This window comes from Neophocaena asiaeorientalis, unplaced genomic scaffold (assembly GCF_003031525.2).
Source record: "Neophocaena asiaeorientalis asiaeorientalis breed wild unplaced genomic scaffold, Neophocaena_asiaeorientalis_V1.1 scaffold251, whole genome shotgun sequence".
NCBI classification, from domain to species: domain Eukaryota; kingdom Metazoa; phylum Chordata; class Mammalia; order Artiodactyla; family Phocoenidae; genus Neophocaena; species Neophocaena asiaeorientalis.
The window spans coordinates 630,689-653,035 of record NW_020173377.1 but is presented as its reverse complement, the minus strand read 5'-3'; the positions used below and the strand labels follow the sequence as shown (position 1 = coordinate 653,035).

The following is a 22,347-nucleotide window of genomic DNA, read 5'->3' as shown; positions in this document are numbered from 1 at the left end:
AGGAAGCTACAGGGCTTCCCTCCTGCTCCCCTGCTCGTGAGGCCTCCCCCTTGGACAGACCTGCTCCTACCTTCATTCTCCTGGGGCCAGAAGGGTCAGGTTCAGATTGAACCCCTGAAAACCCTGTTGTGGATCAGAGGATGTTACTAGAATTCACTCCTTATGTCCCGCCTTAAATTGAGCTCAACGACAGCATACACATACCTCTTGAATAATACTGCAAGTAACATGGAAATGCCCCTTAATACACAAACCCCTTTTCCATTAGCACATTCCCAGGGAGAAAGGAAAGTTTGAAAATAAATGCTTTTGGAATTGACTGAAAATAATCCCTCTTACGGCTTCTAGTCTCAGCCTTGGTCAGGTGAGACTTCTGCTGTAGTTGGGCTCTTCCTTCCTCCCAAGCAATGGGAAGCCATGAGAGGGTTGAAAGCAGAAAAGTAATAGGATCTGGTTCACAATAAAAAGAAAAAACAAGTCACTGCTCCGTGGAGAATTAATTAGTAAATGTTTGGGGAAAGAAGGGCATCCACTTAGGAAGCTATAGTAAATAGCAGGTAAGAGGTGATGGTGGTGTGAGAGGGCCAGCAGAAGTGGGGAGGCAGAGCTATGGTTGGGTTGTGTTTGGAGGTGACGCCAACAGATCTTGCTGATCTGTTAATTGTGGGATGAGATGAATGTGGCACCATAGACAGTGTGACATTTACCAAGATGAGAAAGACCAGGTGGAGAAAGCAGGATGAGAAGGATCAGCAGTTTAGTTTGCAGTGTCTAGTAGATGTAGGGAAGTTGAGTAGGCAATGAGCTCATTGCTATATGTTTTATAACATATGAAGCCATGTGATTCTGAGGTGCAGAATTACACCTCCCACCTCACACTCCAGTGGTCTCAAGTGCTCTCCTGTCTTCTCCCCTGATGGACTCAAGGCTACAATTAGATGGGTGAGGGGCAGCCACTGTAGAAGCTCTTAGCTCTGTTCGTAGCTCTGAACCATGCAAAAGACACTAGGTGGGGCCCTCCCCATCTCTGCCTGTTCCTGTCCTCTGAAGACCCCCCTGGTCATCATGAGGCCTTGGTACCCTCTCAGAGTCACAGCCCCAGGGGTCACTGAGGTGTGCATTTCTTACTCCTTTCAAAACACTGAGGTGAGCAGCATGACTGAGGGGTGGGGAGGAACTGAGAGAACAGCAGGTAGGGTTCAAAACATCAAAGGGATGCAGGTCCTACTAACCACTTTGTGGACCCCATCAGGAAGCCCTCCACAAGCCACTGAGGATACCTCACCTCCAGATCCCGCAACTGGCATACAGGCACCCCCAATCTACCCAGAAAACTACTGGAATAAGAAAATTTAGCAAGCAGGCAAGATACCTATGGTATTGTGTGCAAATATCTGTGAATATACTAAAAAACACTGAACTGTGCACTTTAAGGGGGTGAATTGTATGACATGTGAATTATATTCCAACAAAGCTGTTTATAAATAAAAATCAAAAGCACCCCCGAGGGCTTCCCTGGTGGCACAGTGGTTGAGAGTCCGCCTGCCGATGCAGGGGGACACAGGTTCGTGCCCCGGTCTGGGAAGATCCCACATGCCGCGGAGCGGCTGGGCCCGTGACCCATGGCCGCTAAGCCTGCGCGTCCAGAGCCTGTGCTCCGCAACGGGAGAGGCCACAACAGTGAGAGGCCCGCGTACCAAAAAAAAAAAAAAAAAAAAAGCACCCTCGAAACTGAAAGATTCAAGGGCAATATACAAAAATCAACTGTATGAGCAGTTGGGGAATTCCTGATATAGAAGTGCAAAGTTGAAGGATTTACATTATCTGATTTCAAGACTTACTGTCTTGAAAAACTATAAAGTTACAGTAATCAGAACAGGTGGTATTAGAGTAAGAACAGACAAACAGATCAATGATACAGAATAGAGAAGCCAGAAATAGACTCACATTTACACAGTCTATTGATTTTTTTAATGTACCAAGATAATTCAATGCAGAAAGGAAATACATTTTTCACTGGAAAAAAAAATCTTGACCCCTATCTAACATCATAGCCAAAAAAAAAAAATTAATTCAAGATGGATCACAGACCTAAACAAAAACTAAGGCTAAACCTATATAAAGATTCTAGAAGAAAACCCATGAGAATTATTTTGTGACCCTGGAGTCGACAAAGATTTCCTAGGACAGAGAAAGTGCTAAGTATAAAATATTGATAGACTGGACTTCATCCAAATTAAAACCATCTGTTCATCAAAAGACAGCATTTTAAAAAGTCACAGGCTAGGGAAAAGAATATTTACAATACATGTATCTGACAAAGGACTCATATCGAGTATAAGAACTTCTAGAACTCAGTAATAAAGACAAACAATCCAATAAAAGTGGACAAAAGGCTTAAACCAATACTTCATAAAAGAAGATATATGAATGGCCACTAAACACATGCTCCTCATAATTGGATCCATGAGCATTTGAGGACTGAAGGGAGAAATTAAAGTCCCTGCGCTCTAAGGGCACAGGAAAGATCCCACATATGGAGCCTGGGTAAACGAGGGGGCTGGGTCCCAAGATGGAGGCAGACTCAGACAGGAAAGAGGCCAGAGACTGGGGTGTTGGTGAATGTGGTGACCCTAGGGGCAGGGAGGGTGCTGGGGCTTTGAATGCCACCAGGACCTGCTCAGACTCAATCCAGTGGGCAGGGAGGAGCTGCCCCAGGGGCTGAGGAGCAGAGGGGTGACACCATCCAAGTGAAGGTTTTGAGGGTGTGCTGGGCAAGTGGCCTGGGGTGAGCATGATGGGGGTGAGCCTCCTTCTCCAACCCCATTCTTCTCCACCATTCTTCTCACCCTCTACCAGAGTTTCACCCCAGAGGCTCTCAGTAGACCCCCTCAGGGAAGAGTGGGAAGGAGAGAAGAAAGGAGGGGTCAGTGAGGGTGTCAATGGGATCAGCCCTCTGAATATGCTCCCAGCCCCAGAGCCTTCTGGGGAAGGAAAGCAGTACTGCTCGTCCTGGGGGCGTCACAGATTTCCCTGGTATTGTATGAATGGGTCAGCAATTCAACTCTTCTAAGGTAATCATTGGTAGCAGTTTGGTCTATATACCTTTCTCCCTCTTTATCTGCGTTTATAGCATACGTGTATAATTATATATCTTGACAGTTTTTTACCATCCCATCCAATGACGGTTTTATATCCCATCCAATGGGATCATAATGATGTTCAGCTTTTTCACTTACAAATATATCTTGGGTATACCTTCTCATCAGTACACACAGATCAAATTCATTATTTTTCAACAGTTATGTTGTATCCTATAGTTTGAATGGACTATAAACCATTAAATCAACGCCCAATTTTACCAATTGGGGATATCACCAATAACTACCTTTATACACCTTTACATCAATGGGCCACTATTTCTGGTGTCTTGCTGTTGTAGCTAGGGCTTTGGCCATTTCCAGCAGAAAAGAATGGACAGCACTTCTGTCTTTTCTTTGGAGGGGGCTTAACTGTCGGGAGCCAGCCTGGTGCTTGAGTCATAACTGCCCTTATGACATCATAGGTCTCCCTCCCCCACTTTCTCTCCATGCCATGACTAGAGGAACACAGACCTGAGGGGATTTGAACCATCTACACCCAATCCATGTGGGACCAATAGTGAGTAAGAGAGAGACTGACACACTAGGCTTTTTTAGGGATGGCCCCATAAATCTCTCGGGATGAGGGGATCTCCCTGACATCTGAATACTCTGGGAAGCCCTGTACGCTGGGGATGTGTGGGTTACTTAATGGAGAGGGAGGGAGAGCAGCCTCCCTCTTGCCTTTCCCCTAATTGCTGATTGCAGGAGAAGGACCAGCCCAAAACAATTAATGAACACACCAAAAATGAGCCTCAGCAGAATGAGCCGATCTTGAAATCTTTACCGCCAGCACCATCACTGAACTTAGAGAAGGCAGAGGCAGGAGGAGCCTGGACTTGGATGTCTCTGGTCTTTGTGTCCTAATGCTTGTGGCTAGTGTCTTTTGTATGTTCCAGAGCTAAGAACAGGAATAAACTCATTCTTGTCTGTCCTCTTTCCCCATATTTTTCTAGGCTAAACAAGAGAATATAGCTGCAACAAAGGGAGTAGATGATGCTAATAAGAGACTCAGAGCAGTATGATCCCCCCACCCAGATGACACGGGGCTGGGGGTGGGAATGTGGCAGTTGTGTTTGTGGAATGGAATGGCCAACATATGGGAAGCTGGGCTTAATCAATGGTGTGTGTGTGTGTGTGTGTGTGTGTGTGTGTGTGTGTGTGTTTGAGCGTGTGCATGTATGTTTGCTTGCTAATTAAGATTTAAAGTTTGAAAGTCAAGAGAAGTGAAGATGGGGAAGAGATAAGAGAGGTAGAATTTTATAGGATGTGGGAACTTTTAATACTATGTTATCACAGAGGAAGAGAGCAGGTTGTGGATTGGAGCTGCAGTCAAGGATGAAAGAGCAGGATTAGAAGAGGAAGCCACTTCTCCAGTAGGTGAGTGGGGTCTGAAGGGAAGGATCATGGATCCTGGTCAGGCTCAGGTGGACTATGATAACCCTTTGATCATGGTATTCTTGCTCTAGGCTGGCCAACTTGACCCATGTAAAACTGGGTAGCCAGGACAGATATACTACCATTTTACAGATGGGAGCTCTGAGATTCAGAGGTCAATGTGATGTATCCATGTCCATTAACCAGAGTGCGGCAAAGAAAGGACACCTACCTACCTGGTCTTCTGGTTCCAGCCAGTGCCTTGTCCAGTGCTCTTGAGGTTCAGAAGAAGGGGTGATTGTTGATAGGGCATCAGGATCCCTTCCTGGCACACCCTGGGGCTGAAGTGGGTGGGGAATATCCTCCAAATGTCTCGTCTTTTTTCTTGTTAGATCCCAAGAACCCAAAACAGGCCTCCCATCAGTAATCCAGAAGTAGTAAAGATCCAGGCCTGGTGGCGGGGCACCCTGGTGTGCAGCACACTGCTGCACGTGGCTCTCAGAGTGTGGATCATTCAGGGCTGGTGGAGGCATAAGCTGGTGAAGCTGCATGAGAACAGGCAGCGGACAGCTCTGGAGAACTTTACACGGAAGGAGTGGGTGGCAGTCAGGCTGCAGTCCTGGGTCCGCATGTGGCGCATCTGTTGGCGCTACTGCCATTTGCTCAACGCTGCCCGCATCATCCAGGCCTACTGGAGATGCCACTCCTGCGCTTCCCAGGGTTTCATCAAGGGCCACTACAGAGTCACGGCCAACCAGCTGCATCTCGAACTCGAGATCTTGCTGGGCTCAGGGCCTTGCATTGTGACGGAGTGTATTCCCCTTCCAATAAAGCAGTGAAGCGGTCTTTCCCCAGCTTCTCTCTGCTTGATAAGCTCCAGGAGGTCAGGGCCAATGATGGCAAATAGTTAGCATCTCATATGCTAGCTCTGAGGAATTGGCAGGGGTTGTCTGAGGAGGATGATTTTGAGCCACTGTCCAGACTGAGCAGACTGTGATTGTTTAGCAACGTCTGACATAGGTAGGAAAGTTGGGGGTACAGATCTGCCATGCTGCCAACTCAGGGAGCATCACTCATGTTCAGTCTATGGAAATGGTGCCTCTCCCTAAGGCTGTGTATAATGGAAGCCTGGGGCAGGGGTGGGGTTGTTGCGCACAGCAGCACTTTTGCCAGGAATTCACTCACCAGGTCTAGTTGCTCTGGGTGTGATCTCCCAGCCACCCCCATGGCTGAGAGGAGCACACCCACCCCAAGCTCTTGATCCTGGCTCCTGTTGGTTTGTAAACTGGCCCCTGTACATGGAGGGCAAGAAAAGACCGAAGAAAGAGGCAGATTACCCCAGATTAGTAGGTGGCAGGTTTAGTAAGCAAGGGAACTTATTTACAAGACTTGTTTTGGGCGGCCACAGACAAGTAGATCTCCGTACTTGCTTGCCAGACGCTTGCAAGTTTATATAGAGGCCTTAATGAGGTTCAGCCACATATACCACCCAGATGTTCTTGAGAACACATTACTCTCTCAAGGCTGAATCCCTGAAAATGCCTCCCACTGTGGGAATGGCAGGCAGAACATACATTCCAAGGACAGGGGAGGGGGTGAGGGGCATCTAATTGCCTGGGTCTAGCTTGTGAGTACAGCTGGCGGTCACATCCTTTCAGTGACCTCCAACAGCTCCCTGCTGTATCTTCATACTTGACCTCCAAGTCAGAGTCTGAGCTCCAAACTGAAAATGGTTAGACTGCATAGCCCCTGTCCTCACTCCTACCTCAAACTCTGTCCCTCACTCTCTGATCCCGAATGCAGGCTAGGACTCATTCCCCTCCAGACCTGGTTGGTGTGGGAAGTTCCACAGGTGTGGAGGTGGGGAAAGAAGGCAACCCACTTCTAGCCAAACCTTCTGGTGAGTGTCATCCCCTAGGCTATCACAGACCTAGAGCTGAGAAGCCATCAGTTGTGTCTGCCTCTCCCTCTCCCCAGTCTCTGCAAGAATTGATCCAGGTGGAGCTGAGACCTCTGACAGTCCCTTCTTGTGAAAAGCTGCCACCTGGGGTGAGACTGGCGCCTAAGTGATGATAAAGGGCCAGTTAAGAGGTCAAGGTTAGGCTGTCCTTTTGCCCATCTGGGCACTGCTGTTCCGTGGGTTCCTGCAGAGGGAGGGGTCTAAGGTCTTGGGTTATTCGCCATTAAACCTGCAAACTCAGAAGCCCTATGTCCAGCCCAGCTCCATCTCCTCTGCCCTGGCAAGTTGGTCCTTCAGCTCACATTGCCCAGAAATCTCATGCTCCAGCTCTCTGTCTTGCTCTAGGGCTTGAGCTCTGTCTTTCTTGCTTTGTCCTTTTGTGTCCTGCCCTGTCTCACTCAGGTCCTAGTCTCTCGTTCTTGCTCTGAAGGACTTCTATCTCCTCTCTCCTTGCTTCTCTCTACTGTGTTCAGTGTCTCAGAGTAAAGGGCAAGGACTTTGCAGCCAGACCAAGCTAGGTCACACCAACCCTGGCTTCCCCACTCACTGCTGTGTGGCTGCAGACATGTCATTTTCCCTCTCAGAGCCCCAGTTTCCTGAGCTGTGAAGTGGGGCTAATGATCCTCATCTTTCAGTGTGAATGTCAAGTAGCATAAAAATTCAGCCTCAGCAACAAAACAAGGAAAGAGGGGTCGCACCCACAAACCTTAAAAACTGGCCGTCAGGGTGGGAGGGAAATAATGTTTAGCCCAATTAAGAAGACCAAAAGTTAGTGTTCCCTACCATCAAAATCAATTGCAAATGTTTATCTGTTAATGCTTGTCTGTAATGAAAATTTACATATGTCATCTCTGAAAATGTCTTTTCATTCACATAGGTATGAAGTGAAATATCTGGCACCGCCAAATAGTGATATAAATTCCTGAGCATAGGATTATAATCGAGACTAGTCATCACTTGGAAGATATTTGTAGACTTCTATGAGATTCTTTTCTTGATATTTGCCTCTAAGCATGTCATTACATTGCAGATCAATTACTTCCAACTGAAGTTCAGGTGGTTGTTCCTCAATTGCTTAGATAAAAAAGTTTAGAAATATGGAAACTCCTCTTGTACTTACATGGAAGTCTGAAAAGTGCTTGTTGCTGGAACTCTAGTTTGAACTCAGAGAATATATCCACTGAAAATCTGCATGAGAATGGTTATCTTGCTTCTTGTTTTAACTGTTGACAGCTCAGGAAGTGCATAAAGCAGCTTGACATTACTTATTTAAAATTATTTGTCAAGGGGCTTCCTTGGTGGTGCAGTAGTTAGGAATCCGCCTGCCAATGCAGGGGAAACGGGTTCGAGCCCTGGTCTGGGAAGATCTAACATGCTGTGGAGCAGCTCAGCCCGTGCGCCACAACTGCTGAGCCCACGTGCCACAACTGCTGAAGCCTGCACGCCCAAACGCTGTGCTCCACAAGAGAAGACACTGCAGTGAGAAGCCCGTGCACCGCAACAAAGAGTAGCCTCCTGCTCGCTGCAACTAGAGAAAGCCCGAGCACAGCAATGAAGACCCAATGCAGCCAAAAATAAATAAATTTAAATATTTTTTAATAAAAAAAAAATCTTAAAAAAATAATTTGCCAAAATGACTCTACTTCAGTATAAGTTTCACATAAAACATTGCTTTGCTCATTAATTTCAGGTTTAATTCATTAAAAAAACATGAAGACTGCAGCAAAAGCTTATTTCCAATGCCATTCAGGTTTTTTTAAAGATTTTATTTATTTTTGGCTGCATTAGTTCTTCATTGCTGCACGTGGGCTTTCTCTAATTGTGGCGAGCAGGGGGCTACTCTTTGTTGTGGTGCACGGCCTTCTCACTGCGGTGGCTTCTCTTGTTGTGGAGCATGGGCTCTAGGCGCACAGGCTTCAGCAGTTGTGGCACGTGGGCTCAGTAGTTGTGGTGCACGGGCTGAGCTGCTCCATGGCATGTGGGACCTTCCCAGACCAGGGCTCGAACCCATTTCCCCTGCATTGGCAGGCGGATTCCTAACCACTGCACCACCAGCGAAGTCCCTGCCATTCAGTGTTTGATTATAGTAGTTTAAGGCAGTTTTTCTTGCTCAGAAAAATTTCAATCTTGACCCTGAGCTTAAAAGTCCTCAATAAAACTTTATCACTGCGAAGACATAGAACTGCTGTGTGGTTGATAAGTCAGAATATTCAGCTTCTATTTCTTTTTTTAAATTTATTTTTTATTTTTTTGCTGTACGCAGGCCTCTCACTGCTGTGGCGTTGCGGAGCACAGGCTCCAGACGCGCAGGCTCAGCGGCCATGGCTCACGGGCCCAGCCGCTCCGCGGCATGTGGGATCTTCCTGGACCGGGGCACGAACCCATGTCCCCTGCATCGGCAGGCAGACTCTCAACCACTGCACCACCAGGGAAGCCCCAGCTTCTATTTCTGATCAAAATTCATGGAACCAATGATGGTTGTCAATAAGTGGCAAGTGAAATTTATCACTGACATTACTGGTTCAGTAACACGATAGATTCAAATATTTTCCACAGAGTACCTAGTGATGAATAATACAATGAATAAACACAGGCTTTAAGCACTTTATATTTTCATAAACTTTGTAAATTTGTTCAACTAAGCCTTTTTTCCCCCTGCTCCATACATATTTTCACCACTATCATTTTTATCACATCTTAGCAGATTCCACTTCAGGTTGTACTGAATTAATGTTTTCTCAACTTTAAAAAATACTCTCAACTGTATTTGTTTCATGCAGACTATTCATAGAACTCAATTCTTCAGTCTTCAAACTTGGCATTTACCCCTTCAATGAACAACAGTTGAACTGTATTGGTAACATCTGTCAACTCATTAAGAGCCAAGGAAATCCACTTGAAGTCATTTGCCCTGTCTTTAATTGACTTTTGATTTTGTTCCCAATGTCTTCAACTCTTGGAGCAGCTATTCTCATTGAAAGGCTAACAGTTAAATTTACTTTCTCTGGACACATTTTTTTCAGAAGCTGCAATTAAACTTGATTTAATTAATTCATCATTAGTAAACATCTTTCCTTGCTTGGCTAACAAATGAGCAAGTTGGAAACGTACTTTGTTTGCAGCCTCATTTTCACTTTTCTTATTTTTGTGGAGAAATTCTGCTGTGATGAGATACTCCATTTAAACCTTTTTAAATTTAAATGTCCCCTGCATTGGCAGGCAGATTCTTAACCACTGCACCACCAGGGAAGTCCCAATATTGTATTCTTTTAGCACAGCTATATAGCGTCATTGCATAATTAGCAGAATGCTTTGCCATTTTCTTAAAAGTGCGATACTTAAAGTCCACTTTTCTCCTTTTTCCATTGTTTTGACATGATGGATATGTACTGTTAATAAAAAATAAGTCACAGCACAGCAATATGTGTGGTACCCAAAACACTATTCAGTTATAACTGTACCACTGCAATTTATTGTGTGCTGAGCAGCAGTGGGAAATGAGTGCCACATATAGTCTGTCACAACTATTCAAATCTGTCATTGTAGTGTACATGTGGCTATAGCCAACATATCAACAAATAAACATGGCTGTGTTCCAATAAAATTTTATTTATGAACACTGAAATTTGAATTTTATATAATTTTCATGTGTCATGAAATATTATTGAGTTTTTTCAACCACTGAAAAATGTAGAAACCATTCTTTACAGGATGTACAAAAACAGTGGGCTGGGTGTAGCCCACAGGCTGTAGTTTGCCAACCCAAGCCCTAAATCAATGTCCATTACATGGTTCTGAGTCCCCAGTAGGTACAATGTACATGTCTCAGAACCAATGTGTGGAAATGGTACTGCACCTGTGACCACCCCTTCTAGTTATATGCTTGGGTGTTTGTGCTTTCTGTCCCTGCACCTTCAGGCTCCATGTCACTGGAGGTTCTAGTTTCTAGAGTTGGAAGGCACACATCAGGGATCACTGTAAGAGTCCCATTAAACTTAAAGCTACAGCTGTGACCTGGTCACTTCAGACTCCTTTTGCCAAGAGTTAAGCAGGCGATGAAAGGTGTCACCACTCTGGCAGGGATAATTAACCCTGATATCACGAGGAGAAGGTGAAGGGCCTGCTGCTACACTATGGGAGCAGGGAAGACTATGAGTGCTGCTTGGGTGAGTCATTGGAAGATGTCTTGTTGCTTTGCTGCCCAGGTATAATGGTAGATGAACACAAACACGGCTTGAGAAGTACATGCTAACCAGAGAACCAGGTGCCTCAAGGATGAAGGTCTGAATTGCTGCTTCCCTTCAGGCAAACTGCCTAGACCAGCAGAAATGCTAGTCAAAGGTGAAAGGAGTTTAGAAAGGGTGGTAGAGGAAGGGGTAGAGGAGTGTGACTAATGGCCTCAAAATAAACTGTACCAGTAGGGACTGAAGTTTGTCTCTCTGACCCTTCTAAGTTTTCCCAGGAGAAAAGACCTACAAGAATCCTGAAGAAGCTATTTTTAAATGGTAATAACTTGCTATAGGAAGCAAGTATATGTGAGTGACATGAAGGGGTGGGCTGTAGTGAATATGTGGACGTAGTAGATCCACTCTTCTTAGCTGATGACTCATCCCACAGCTACTGGGAATACTGGCTACTGCTGGGTCACTGCTATGTCCCGTACTAGGAATTGCCTTTGGCCATAGGGAAGGGATTTGACCAAGGCATGTCCTTTCCTAAGGGGAAGCCTGTAGCTAGTGACTTATCATTGGTGTTATGAGTTGAATTATGCCAACCACACAGGATTAACCAGTCTTGAACTTCCCCAACCCCACAACACCCTAAACAAGCAATATGGAGACCCTTCAGAACTCCCAGATCTGAGGCCCAGGGTGAAAGCAAATGTGTCTCTTGGGCCAGGGCTTCTCTCTCATTGAGGTACACTCAGGGGTTCTGTTGTGGCTCCAGGTCTTAAATGCCCATGGTGAGGTCAGAGTTGGGCTGGGGACCACTAGGAAGAAGAAGAGTCTTTTGTGGGCAACCATCCCACCCACAGTCCTGGAGCAAGAATCCAAGCTGGGCCACTAAGGGGTCTTGTATTCATTCTCAGAATCCACCTGTCAGGACCTCCTCACAGGGACAGTGGACATTCGTGGACAGAAGAGAGCAGCAACAAGACTGTTTAGTGGGGAGAGCCTGAGGATTCAGGGCTGCCACTGGGTATCACCTGAAAAGTCACATTCTGTCTCACTTTCTTCTGCCGTTCTCTCTACATTTCTCTCTCAGACTCCAAGTCCCCATGTGCCCCCTGCCCCGCCTCCAGTTTTCTCCCTTTCTCTCTTCCAGGTTTTCCCAGTGTTACCCTTCTCTCCTAGCCCCAAAATGCTCTAGACTCCTCATCTCAGACCTGGGGATTTTCAGCGCACCCCAAGCAGAGCAGACAAGGCAGGGCATGGCAGGATCTGTCCCTAGTCATGGAGAGAAGGGTTGCAGGCCCCGAGGCCTTTGGGTCTCCAGAGGAGTGGGCTAGGGGTGGAGTCCATTCATTCATCCATTTATTACACATTCAATGAACAATTATTTTTAACCTACTATATCTTGATATTGTGCAGCCTCTGGGGTCACAAATATGAAAGCGGCTCAGGCTCTGTCCTCTAGGAACTAGTGAGGGAGGAGGCTGATCAGTAAACAGGTGACTACAGTAGGATCCAATGAGGACCACAGTGGAGATCTATAAGGGGGTTTGGGATTTCTCAGGGTGCAGACCTACGAAGTCACTCCGTTAGGGGCTGCCAGGAAGACAGCTGCGGTGGGGCCTGCATTCAAGGGTAACCTAGCTGTAGTGTGGGGGTGGAGGCCAAAGAAACGACCCAGGCAGGGGCTGATAGGGAAGGGCTCTCTTAGCACAGGCCACTCCCAGCAGACCTGCTTTCCTTCCCCTGCAGGCTCTGGGGCTGGGAGCATATTCAGAGGGCTGATCCCATTGACACCCTCACTGACCCCTCCTTTCTTCTTTCCGCCCCTCCCTGAAGGGGTCTACTGAGAACCTCTAGGGGGAAATTCTGGTAGAGGTGGCAGAGAATGGTGGGGGTGTGGTGGAAGAATAGGGAGACCCCAGAATGCTGGTACTTCTGTGGGTCACCCACAGTGGTCATGAGGGGTGCTTGTATTTTGTTCCCTGTGTCCCTTACTCTAGCCCCAGGAGATGCACCCCCATCATGCTCGCCTCAGGCCCCTTGGCCAGCATACCCACAAAAAATTCCCTTGGATGGTGTCACCCCTCTGTTCCTTAACCCCCAGGGAGGTTCCTCCCTTCCCACTGGCTTCAGTCCGAGCAGGTCCTGGTGACATTCAAAGCCTCAGCACCCTCCCTGCCCCTAGGGTCACCACATCCACCAACACCCCAGTCCCTGGCAACTTCCCTAATCTGTTGTGAGACCAGACTAAGCCATGTAAGGTCTCTGCACCTCAGTCTCCTCATCTGTGAAGTGGGATGAATGTCCTCGCTCCATGATTATTAACAGGGACAGCAGGGACAATGGTGACTAGGGACTAGACTCTGGAGCCAGACTAATGGGGGCATTAAACAGATGTGGGTCTCCCAGGGGCATGGCCAAACACCTTTATCTTCAAACAGGTGCTTCTTGTACCTTCACTGTCCCATGCATTGTACTCTACTATTTCCCCATTCTCCAATTTACTCTTATCCCTTCCACTCTCCCATCCCATTAACTTCACATTGACACCCCCCTCCAGCCTTAAATGGCCTCCTCCTCTTCTCTACATCTGCTCTTCCCCTAGCCCCACACTGACTTCCTCCATACTCACTCTACACATTGCAAATGCATTTCTCAGTGACCCCTGGGGCTGCGACCTTGAGAGGGGACCAGGGCCTCACGATAGCCCGGTAGGTTTTCAGAGGCCAGGAGCAGGCAAGAGGTGGGGTCCTGCTTGTGCAGTGGCTGACCTTCACCCATCTCCTCACTGTGACCTTGAGGCTTCAGGGGAAGAAGATAGGAGAGTGCGTGAGTCCACTTGAGCCTGAGATGGGGGTCCTGGGCTGGTCCTGGGGGCTTATGGGCTTTCTGGCCTGTGTGGGTCTTGCTCTCCCAGGGGCCTGATAACTAGATGACTTACAGATAGGCAAGACATAGGAGGTTTAGCCACAGCAAGGGAGTTTACTCTGTTCTCCCAACCCTGATATCCTCATCAGAGATGCTCATTGTTAATTTTTGTGGATATCTTCCTAATTTCCACCACCTTTTAAAAGAATGACTTTATAAGACATGTGTGTAAATCTATGCTTATATTTAGTTGATCTTGATTTGATGAACTTGCTAATCTTGCTAAATCTTGTACATGCTTCTATATTAGTAGATAGAGAACACACCCATTCTTCTAATTGTTATTTGGTATACCATTATTTAAATGAATTGAAATCCATCATACTAAGTAATGTAAGTCAGAAAGAGAAAGACAAGCACCATATGATATCACTTATATGTGGAATCTAAAATATGACAAAAATGAACTTACTGATGAAACAGAAACAGACTCACATAGATAACAGACTTGTGGTTGTCAAGAGGGGGCAGGGGGGAGAGATGGACTGCGAGTTTGGGATCAGCAGATGCAAACTACTATATATATAGAATGGATAAACAACAAGGTCCTATTGTATAGCACAGGATATTCTATAACCTGTGATAAACCATAATGGAAAAGAATATGAAAAAGAATATACATATATATATATATATATATCTGAATCACTTTGCTGTACAGCAGAAATTAACACAACATTGTAAATCAATTATACTTCAATAAAATAAATGTAAAAAGATAAATGAATTGAAATCCATTTAATGAATACCAGCCAGGCTTTAATGAGTATCACTATACACATTTGTGTCAAAGGGTCAGTATTTGAGGTATTCTTCTTTGTAGCCATTTACAAAGGAAAGAAAGGACAGGTCCTCTAGGTTTTCCTTAGAAGGGGCTCAGCTATTGGGAGCCATCCTGGTGCCTGAGTCATAGGTGCCCTTATGACATCACGGCTCTCTCCCCTCCTCTTCTCTTCTTGCCAGAGCAGTGGCTGGAGAACAGACTTGAGAGCGATGGGAACATCTAGACCCTAACCATGGGTAATTGAGTGTAGATCTGAGGGGGTTTGACCATCCCCCAAAGCCATCGGCATTTAATGTTTTATAAGAGACAGTCAGATTTACCCAAGCTTTCTGGAGGGCAGTACATTTCCCATAGTTTCCTCAGGAGGGGATCCCTTCTCATGTTTGAGATCCCAGGGAAGTCCAGGAAGCCTAGTGTGTGGGTGACTTGGCACTTAGTGGTGGGAAGAGCACCCTTACTTTCATGTTTTTCTCTCTAAACTCTGATAAGGACAGCAAACCTTCCAACTTATAATCAAAGATAATGATGAAGTCGCATTGATAGAAGAGAGCTTGAAGGAGCAAAGGAGAGGAGAGCAAGGGACTCCACCTCCAACTGCCTACACACACCACTGCCTCTGCCTTCCCACCCCTCCCTGCGTAGATGGATCCAGGCTGTACTGTGTTGGAGAGAGCCTTGACTTGTGACATCTCTGACCCTTGCGGTCCAGTGGAGTGACCCAAAGGTCTGTGACCATGCAACTTATTGTCTAAAGAGAAATGCTTCAGGGAGTTAAAGAGACACTTATCAAAATTATACCAGGACAATAGGCATAAACCCAGGGTGTGCCAGGCAAACTGGGATGAATGGCCACCATACACAGAGCAGGAAATGAACAGGGATCCACTCCTCCTTGGCTGTCCTTTCCCCCTATTTTCTCCTTAGGCTAAGAGCTGTGAGTCCAGCCAAGGTGTGTGCCAAGGAGGAGCGCAAAGAGTTTGAACCCAGACCACACATGGTTGAGAGCTACAAAGTGGGGATTGTGTTTGGGGAATGCAAAGGCCAAGGTACAGGAAGACTGGATTGTGTGTGCGTGTGCGCATGTGTGCACATGTATCTTTGTGCATGCGCATACATCTTTGTGCGTGCGCGCATATGTGCACATGTATCTTTGTGTGTGCATGCATGTGTGCGGAAGCAGGACATTTACTTGATCTCTGAGGTCCAGCTGCTGCCCACAACAGCTCTCCTGCCACACCTTAGGGCCGAAATGTATGTTTCTTTTTTTAAAAATAAATCTATTTATTTATTTATTTTTGGCTGCACTGGGTCTTTGCTGCTGTCTGCAGGCTTTCTCTAGTTGCAGTGAGTGGGGGTTACTCTTTGTTGTGGTGCGCGGGCTTCTCATTGTGGTGGCTTCTCATTTTGTGGAGCACGGGCTATAGGCATGTGGGCTTCAGTAGTTGTGGCACTCGGGCTCAGTAGTTGTGGCTCGCGGGCTCTAGAACGCAGTCTCAGTAGTTGTGGTGCAGGGGCTTAGTTGCTCCACGGCATGTGAGATCTTCCCAGAGCAGGGCTCAAACCCATGTCTCCTGCATTGGCAGGCGGATTCTTAACTACTGAGCCACCAGCGAAGTCCCTGTATGAGTTTAAGTGTCCCCTGTTTTCTCTTGCAAGGCCCCAAAGTAAGACTCATGACGATGGGAGAACAGAAAGCGGCTGTTTTCATCCAAGCCTGGTGGCGGGGCACCCTGGTGCGCAGGACTTTGCTGCACATGGCTCTCAGAGTGTGGATCATTCAATGCTGGTGGAAACAGAAGCTGGTGAAGCTGCAGGAGAAGAGGCGGCGGACGTCTCTAGAATTCTACGCGCGGCAAGAATGGGCAGCTGTCAAGCTACAATCCTGGTTCCGCATGTGGTGCATCCGCCTTCGTTACTGCCGTTTGCTCCACGCTGTCCGCATCATTCAGGTCTACTGGCGCTGGCATAGTTGCCATACCCGTGGCTTTATTCAGGGCCATTACGACCTCAAAGAAAACCAACTGAATCTTCAACTTGAAATCTCTTTGGGCTCGCAAGCTTGTGGAGTACAACAGTGCATACCCCTTCCAATAAAGGAATGACCAGGTCTGCTATATGTGTCCTCAGCTCTTTGTCAGACATACTTCAAGGAGGTCATTGAGCTAATGATGGCAAATACTTGGCATCTCATAAATCAGCTCTAAGGAAGTGGCAGGGGTTGCCTGGGGTCCAGTGTGGAGGATTCTGAGAGCCTGGTGCTCTATGAGCAGGGCCTGTAATTGATTAGCAATGTCTGCCATGGGTAGGAGAGTTGGGGTTGCAAGGCCACCAAGTCTTCCAACTCCAGGGAGATTCTTTCACAGTGTGGTCTATGTAAATGGTGCCCCGATGTAGTTGTGCAACGTGAAGTCCTGTGTCATCTTTTGCTCTTTCCCCCAAAGTCTTTAAAAAATACTATTTAAAAATTGTGGTAAATACACATAACATAAAATTTACCATTTTAACCATTTTTGAGTAAACAGCTCAGTAAAATTAAGCATATTCAAATTGTTGTGCAGCTATCACCTCCATCCATCTCCAGAACTTCATTTATCTTGCAAAATTGAAACTGTACACATTGAACAATAATTCTTCATTCTCCCCTTCCCCAGCCTCTGGCAACCACTATTCTATTTTCTGTCTCTATGAATTCGATTACTCTAAATGCCTTATATGAGTGGAATCATACAATATTTGTCCTTTTATGACTGACTTATTTCACTTAACATAAGGTCTTCAAGGTTTAGTTGTTTTAGAGTATTTTTACATTAAGTCCACCACCTTGTCTTTCTCAGGGACAGTTTCTGTTGATTTACTTTTTTCCTTTGAATGGGCCATAATTTTCCTCTTTCTTTGTATGCTTTATATTTTTTTGTTGTTGTTGAAGATTGGACATTTGAATCTCATAATGTGGTTATTCTAGAGGTCAAATTTTCACTCTTTCCCTGATTTTGCTGTTGTTGGTTCGTTGTAGGGTGTCTCTGTGCTGGGGATCAGTATAGGTGTAAACTTAAGGTCTTCTCTGGTCTTTTCTGGGCCTCCACCTTTCCCTGGGCATACATGGTGACTTTTAAAATTTCCTTGTATATGTGGTTACTTTTTTTTTTTTTTTTTTTGCGGTACGCAGGCCTCTCACTGTTGTGGCCTCTCCCACTGCAGAGCACAGGCTCCGGACGCACAGGCTCAGAGGCCATGGCTCACGGGCCCAGCCGCTCCGTGGCATGTGGGATCTTCCTGGACCGGGGCACGAACCTGTGTCCCCTGCATTGGCAGGTGGACTCTCAACCACTGCGCCACCAGGGAAGCCCTATGTGGTTACTTTTAAGTGTCCTAGTCCTTAAGGGTCTGGCTCCCAAAAAGGGAAAAAGAGAAAAGGGGTGGGGGAGGAAGGAGAGGTCCCATCTCTTTAAATCCCCTGTAAGCCACTTCAGCTGGAAGGGGAGGGTGTTGCAACAACTGTGGTGGGGATTGCAACAATGGCTCCTGGCTCTGTTTCTGCACCTCTGTGATCACAAGTAGTCATCAGCAAAATGAGCACAGATCCCTAATATTTGAAGGACAGATTCTTTATTGCTCACCTTGGATTCTGCAAGCTTCATACAAATTTCTCCAGAACTCATTCACGGATGCCTGGAATAGCGCTGGGGGCTAGGGTGTCAGGGATGGATAGCCAGTACCATAAAAGCTGAAATTAACCAAAATTAATGAAAGTTTACTGTCCAAGTTTCTGGAATGATGCCTTCAATTAGACCCTAAAGACTCTACCAATAAACTGTTTGAACTAATAAACAAATTCAGTAAAGTTGCAGGATACAAAATCAACATACAAAAATCAGTTGCATTTCTATATAATAAAAATAACCTATCTGAAAAAAGATATTTTAAAAAGTCTCATTTACAACAGCTTCAAAAACAATAAAATACCTAGGAATAAATTTAACCAAGGAGGTGAAAGATCTATACATTGAAAACTAAAGAAATTGAAGAAGATACAAATAAATGGAAAGATATCCCATGTTCAGGGTTCAGAAGAGTTAACACTGTTAAAATATCCTTACCAGCCAAAGCAATCTATAGATTCAGTGTAATCCCTATCATAATTCCAATGGCATTTTTCACAGAAATAGAAAAATTCCTAAAATTTGTATATAACTGTAAAAGACCCTAAATATCCAAAGTATTCTTGAGAAAAAAAGAACAAAGCTGGAGGAATCACACTTCCTGGTTACAAAATATATTACAAAGCTATAGTAATCAGAACGGTATGGAACTGACATAAAAACAGACACAGACCAACTGGACAGAATTGAAAGCCCAGTAATAAACACATACATATATGTAGGGTGAAGTAATATTTGACAAGGGAGCCAAGAATATACAATTGGTAAAGAATGGTCTCTTCAATAACTGGTGGGAAAACAGTATATCCACATGCAAAAGAATGAAATTGGACCCTTCCCTTACACCATATGCAAAAATCAACTCAAAGTGGATCAAAGACTTAAGTGCAAGACCTAAAACCACAAAACTTCTAGAAGAAAACAGGGGAAATACTGCTTGACAATGGTCTTGGCAATGATTTTTTTGGATATGACCTCAAAAGCACAAGCAACAAAAGCAAAAATAAACAAGCGAGACTACAGCAAATTAAAAACTTCTGCACAGCAGAGGAAACAATCAGCAATATAAAAAAGCACCCTACGGCACAAGAGAAAATATTTGTAAAATGTGTGTCTGATAAGGGGTTAATTGCCAAAATATACCAGGAACTCATATAATCCAATAATGAAGAAAAACAAAAACAAACAATAACAACAAAAACAAAACCAAACCTAATTAAAAAATGGCCAGTGACCTGAATAGACATTTTTCCAAAGAATACATACAAATGGCCAACAGGTAGATGAAAAAATTACTCAACACCACTAATAATGGAAATGCAAGTCAAAACCACATGTGATATTACCTCACACCTGTTAGAATGGCTATTATCAAAAGACAAATGATAAGGGTTGGCGAGGGTGTGGAGATAGGGGAGTCCTTGTATACACTGCTGGTGGGATATAAGTTGGTACAATCATTATGTTAATCATTAATCAGTATGGAGGTTCCTCAATACATTCAAAATAAAACTACCATATGATCTAGCAATCCTACTTCTGGGTATATATCCAAAGGAAAGAAAATCACTTTATCAAAGAGATATCTGCATTCTCATGTTTACTGTAGCATTATTCATAATAGCCAAGCTATGGAAATACCCTCTTTCTATCAAAGGACGAATGGATACACATATAAAATGAAATATTTTTCAGCCATAAAAAGAGAAAGAAATCCTTACATTTGTGACAACATAGATGAACCTGGAGGACCTTATGGAGGACATAAGTAAAATAAGCCCAACAGAGAAAGACAAATACTGTACAATCTCACAAAGTGGAATCTAACAGAGTTGAACAGTGGTTACTTGGGGCTGGGAGGTGGGGAAAATGGGGGGCTGTTTATTAAATGGTAAAAACTTTCAGTTTTATGGTAAGTTTGGGGATCTAATGGACAGCATGGTGAATATAATAATAATATTGAACTGTATACTTGAAATTTGCTGAGAGTGGTTTTTAAGGGTTCTTGTTTTAAAGAAAAGGTAACTGTGAGGTAATGGATGCGTTAACTTGATTGTGGTAATCATTTCACAATGTATACATATATCAAACCATCGTGTTGTACATCTTAAATATATACAATTTTCATTTGTAATTATACCTCAATAAAACTGGAAAAATGATAAAAATATATTCTAGATACAAGTCCATCAAATATGTGGTTTGCAAATATTTTCTCCTGTCACCCAACTTGTCTTTTCATTCTGTTAACAGCGTCTTTCATAGAGCAAAAGTTTTAAATTTGACCAAGTCTAATGTATCAATTTTCCTTTTATGGATTGTATGTTTGCAGTCAAGTCTAAGAACTTTTTGCCTAGACTTTCTCCCATTCCCCCCACTATAGATCTGGCAGCCATTAAAAGCATAAGGGAACAGAGAAATGCAAATCAAAACTACAAGGAGGTATCACCTCACACCAATCAGAATGGCCATCATCAGAAAATCTACAAACAACAAACGCTGCAGAGGGTGTGGAGAAAAGGGAACCCTCTTGCACTGTTGGTGGGAATGTAAATTGATACAGCCACGATGGAGAACAGTATGGAGGTTCCTTAAAAAACTAAAAATAGAATTACCATATGACCCAGTAATCCCACTACTGGGCATATACCCAGAGAAAACCATAATTCAAAAAGAGTCATGTACACAATGTTCATTGCAGCACTATTTACAATAGCCAGGCCATGGAAGCAACCTAAATGCCCATCAACAGACGAATGGATAAAGAAGATGTGGTACATATATACAATGGAATATTACTCAGCCATAAAAAGGAACGAAACTGGGTCATTTGTAGAGACGTTGATGGACATAGAGACTGTCATACAGAGTGAAGTAAGTCAGGAAGAGAAAAACAAATATCGTATATTAACGCATATATGTGGAATCTAGAAAAATGTTACAGATGAACTGGTTTGCAAGGCAGAAATAGAGACAAAGATGTACAGAACAAATGTACGGAACCAAGGGGGGAAATTGGGGTGGTGGTGGTGGTGGTGGTGGGATGAACTGGGAGATTGGGATTGACATATATACACTAAAATGTATAAAATGGATAACTAATAAAAACCTGCTGTATTAAAAAAAATAAAATATTTAAAAAAAGCATAAAGAAACACACTATGAGTAACCTTATTCTCATAAATTCAACAACTTAAAAGAAACTGATCAACTGTTTGAAAGTTACACAATACCAACCCAATCAGATGAAACAGATACCTGAATAGTCCCTTGGCCATTAAAGAAATTGAATTTGTAATTTAAAAGTTCTCTAAAAAGAGATCTCCAGGCCCAGATGGCTTCACTAAAGAATTTTTACAAAATATTTAAAGAAGAATTTTCACACCAATTTTACATAATATCTTCCAGGAAACAGAAAAGGAGAGAATGCTCCCAATTTTTATAAGGTCAGTATTACCTTGATATCAAAATCAGACAAAGGGAATTTTTTAAAAAGTGTACATTAGTATCTCTCAGGAACGTAGAGGTAAAAATCAAACCCAGCAAGGTACAAAAGAAATTATACACCAGCACCAAGTATAAATTTATCCCAGGTAAGCAAGGCTACTTCAAACATTCAAAAATTAATCAATCCACCATATCAACAGGCTAAAGAAGAAAAATCATATGACTATATATAGTCAGAAACAGAAAAACCATTTGACAAAATCCAACACCCATTCATGATAAAAACGAAACTCTTAGCAAGTTAGGAGTAGAGGGAACTACCTAACTTTAACTTGATAAAGAGAATCCACATCTAACATCATACTTTTATTGGTTCTTGGTATGATGAGTGATTTTCTATTGTATGCTGGACATTTTGGATATTATATTAGGAGGCTCTCAATGCCATTTAAATCTTCTATTCTAGAAGGCAGCATCCTATTTAGGTTTAGTATGTAGATGCTGGCCTACTTTTGTGGGCCCTGTTTCCAATGAACATTTTCTTTTCTGGGCTCTTTCAATGCAATTCTGGTCTGCTTTATTCTTTTGGTTCCACTGGATCCCTTCTGGTGCCACCTACAAGGTAGAAGCCATTTTCCTGGGTTCCCTCTTGCCATTAGATGGAGGGTTTAGGATGTTGGACTTCTGAGGTAGAGAGCAATATCCTGGCCTGTTCACTGGCCACCTGGTGTCAGTGGATTTCCCACTCTGTCTCTGCTGGTGCCACTGGAGGAGAGAAGGGCTACCTGGACTGCATTTTGCTGTTGGGTGGAGGGACAGGAAGTTCCTGTTCTGGATCTTCTTCTGTGGCTGGCTGGATGGCCAGGGGCTGCTAGGT

General features: G+C 44.3%; 3 protein-coding genes across 3 annotated transcripts in view; 2 read left to right on the top strand and 1 right to left on the bottom strand.

The window, feature by feature from the left end:
- The first annotated feature begins 2,797 nt into the window (after positions 1–2,797).
- Positions 2,798–5,801, top strand: LOC112400513 (IQ domain-containing protein F1-like). Its single transcript, XM_024746310.1, has 4 exons — positions 2,798–2,803; positions 3,849–3,962; positions 4,097–4,159; positions 4,910–5,801. The coding sequence occupies exons 1-4, from the start codon at positions 2,798–2,800 to the stop codon at positions 5,354–5,356; spliced, it is 630 nt and encodes a 209-aa protein (XP_024602078.1). The 3' UTR covers positions 5,357–5,801.
- Positions 5,703–22,347, bottom strand: part of IQCF2 (IQ motif containing F2) — a 35,828-nt gene continuing 19,183 nt past the window's right edge. Inside the window, exons 4-5 of the mRNA XM_024746419.1 lie at positions 17,982–18,088; positions 5,703–5,809 (exon numbers count right to left, since the gene is read on the bottom strand). The gene's annotated coding sequence lies outside the window, so the exon portion shown is untranslated. The remainder of the gene's footprint in view (positions 5,810–17,981; positions 18,089–22,347) is intronic.
- On the top strand, positions 15,879–17,550 carry IQCF5 (IQ motif containing F5). The gene has a single exon (XM_024746420.1). It carries the CDS (start codon positions 15,987–15,989, stop codon positions 16,464–16,466), a length of 480 nt encoding a protein of 159 aa, XP_024602188.1. The 5' UTR covers positions 15,879–15,986; the 3' UTR covers positions 16,467–17,550.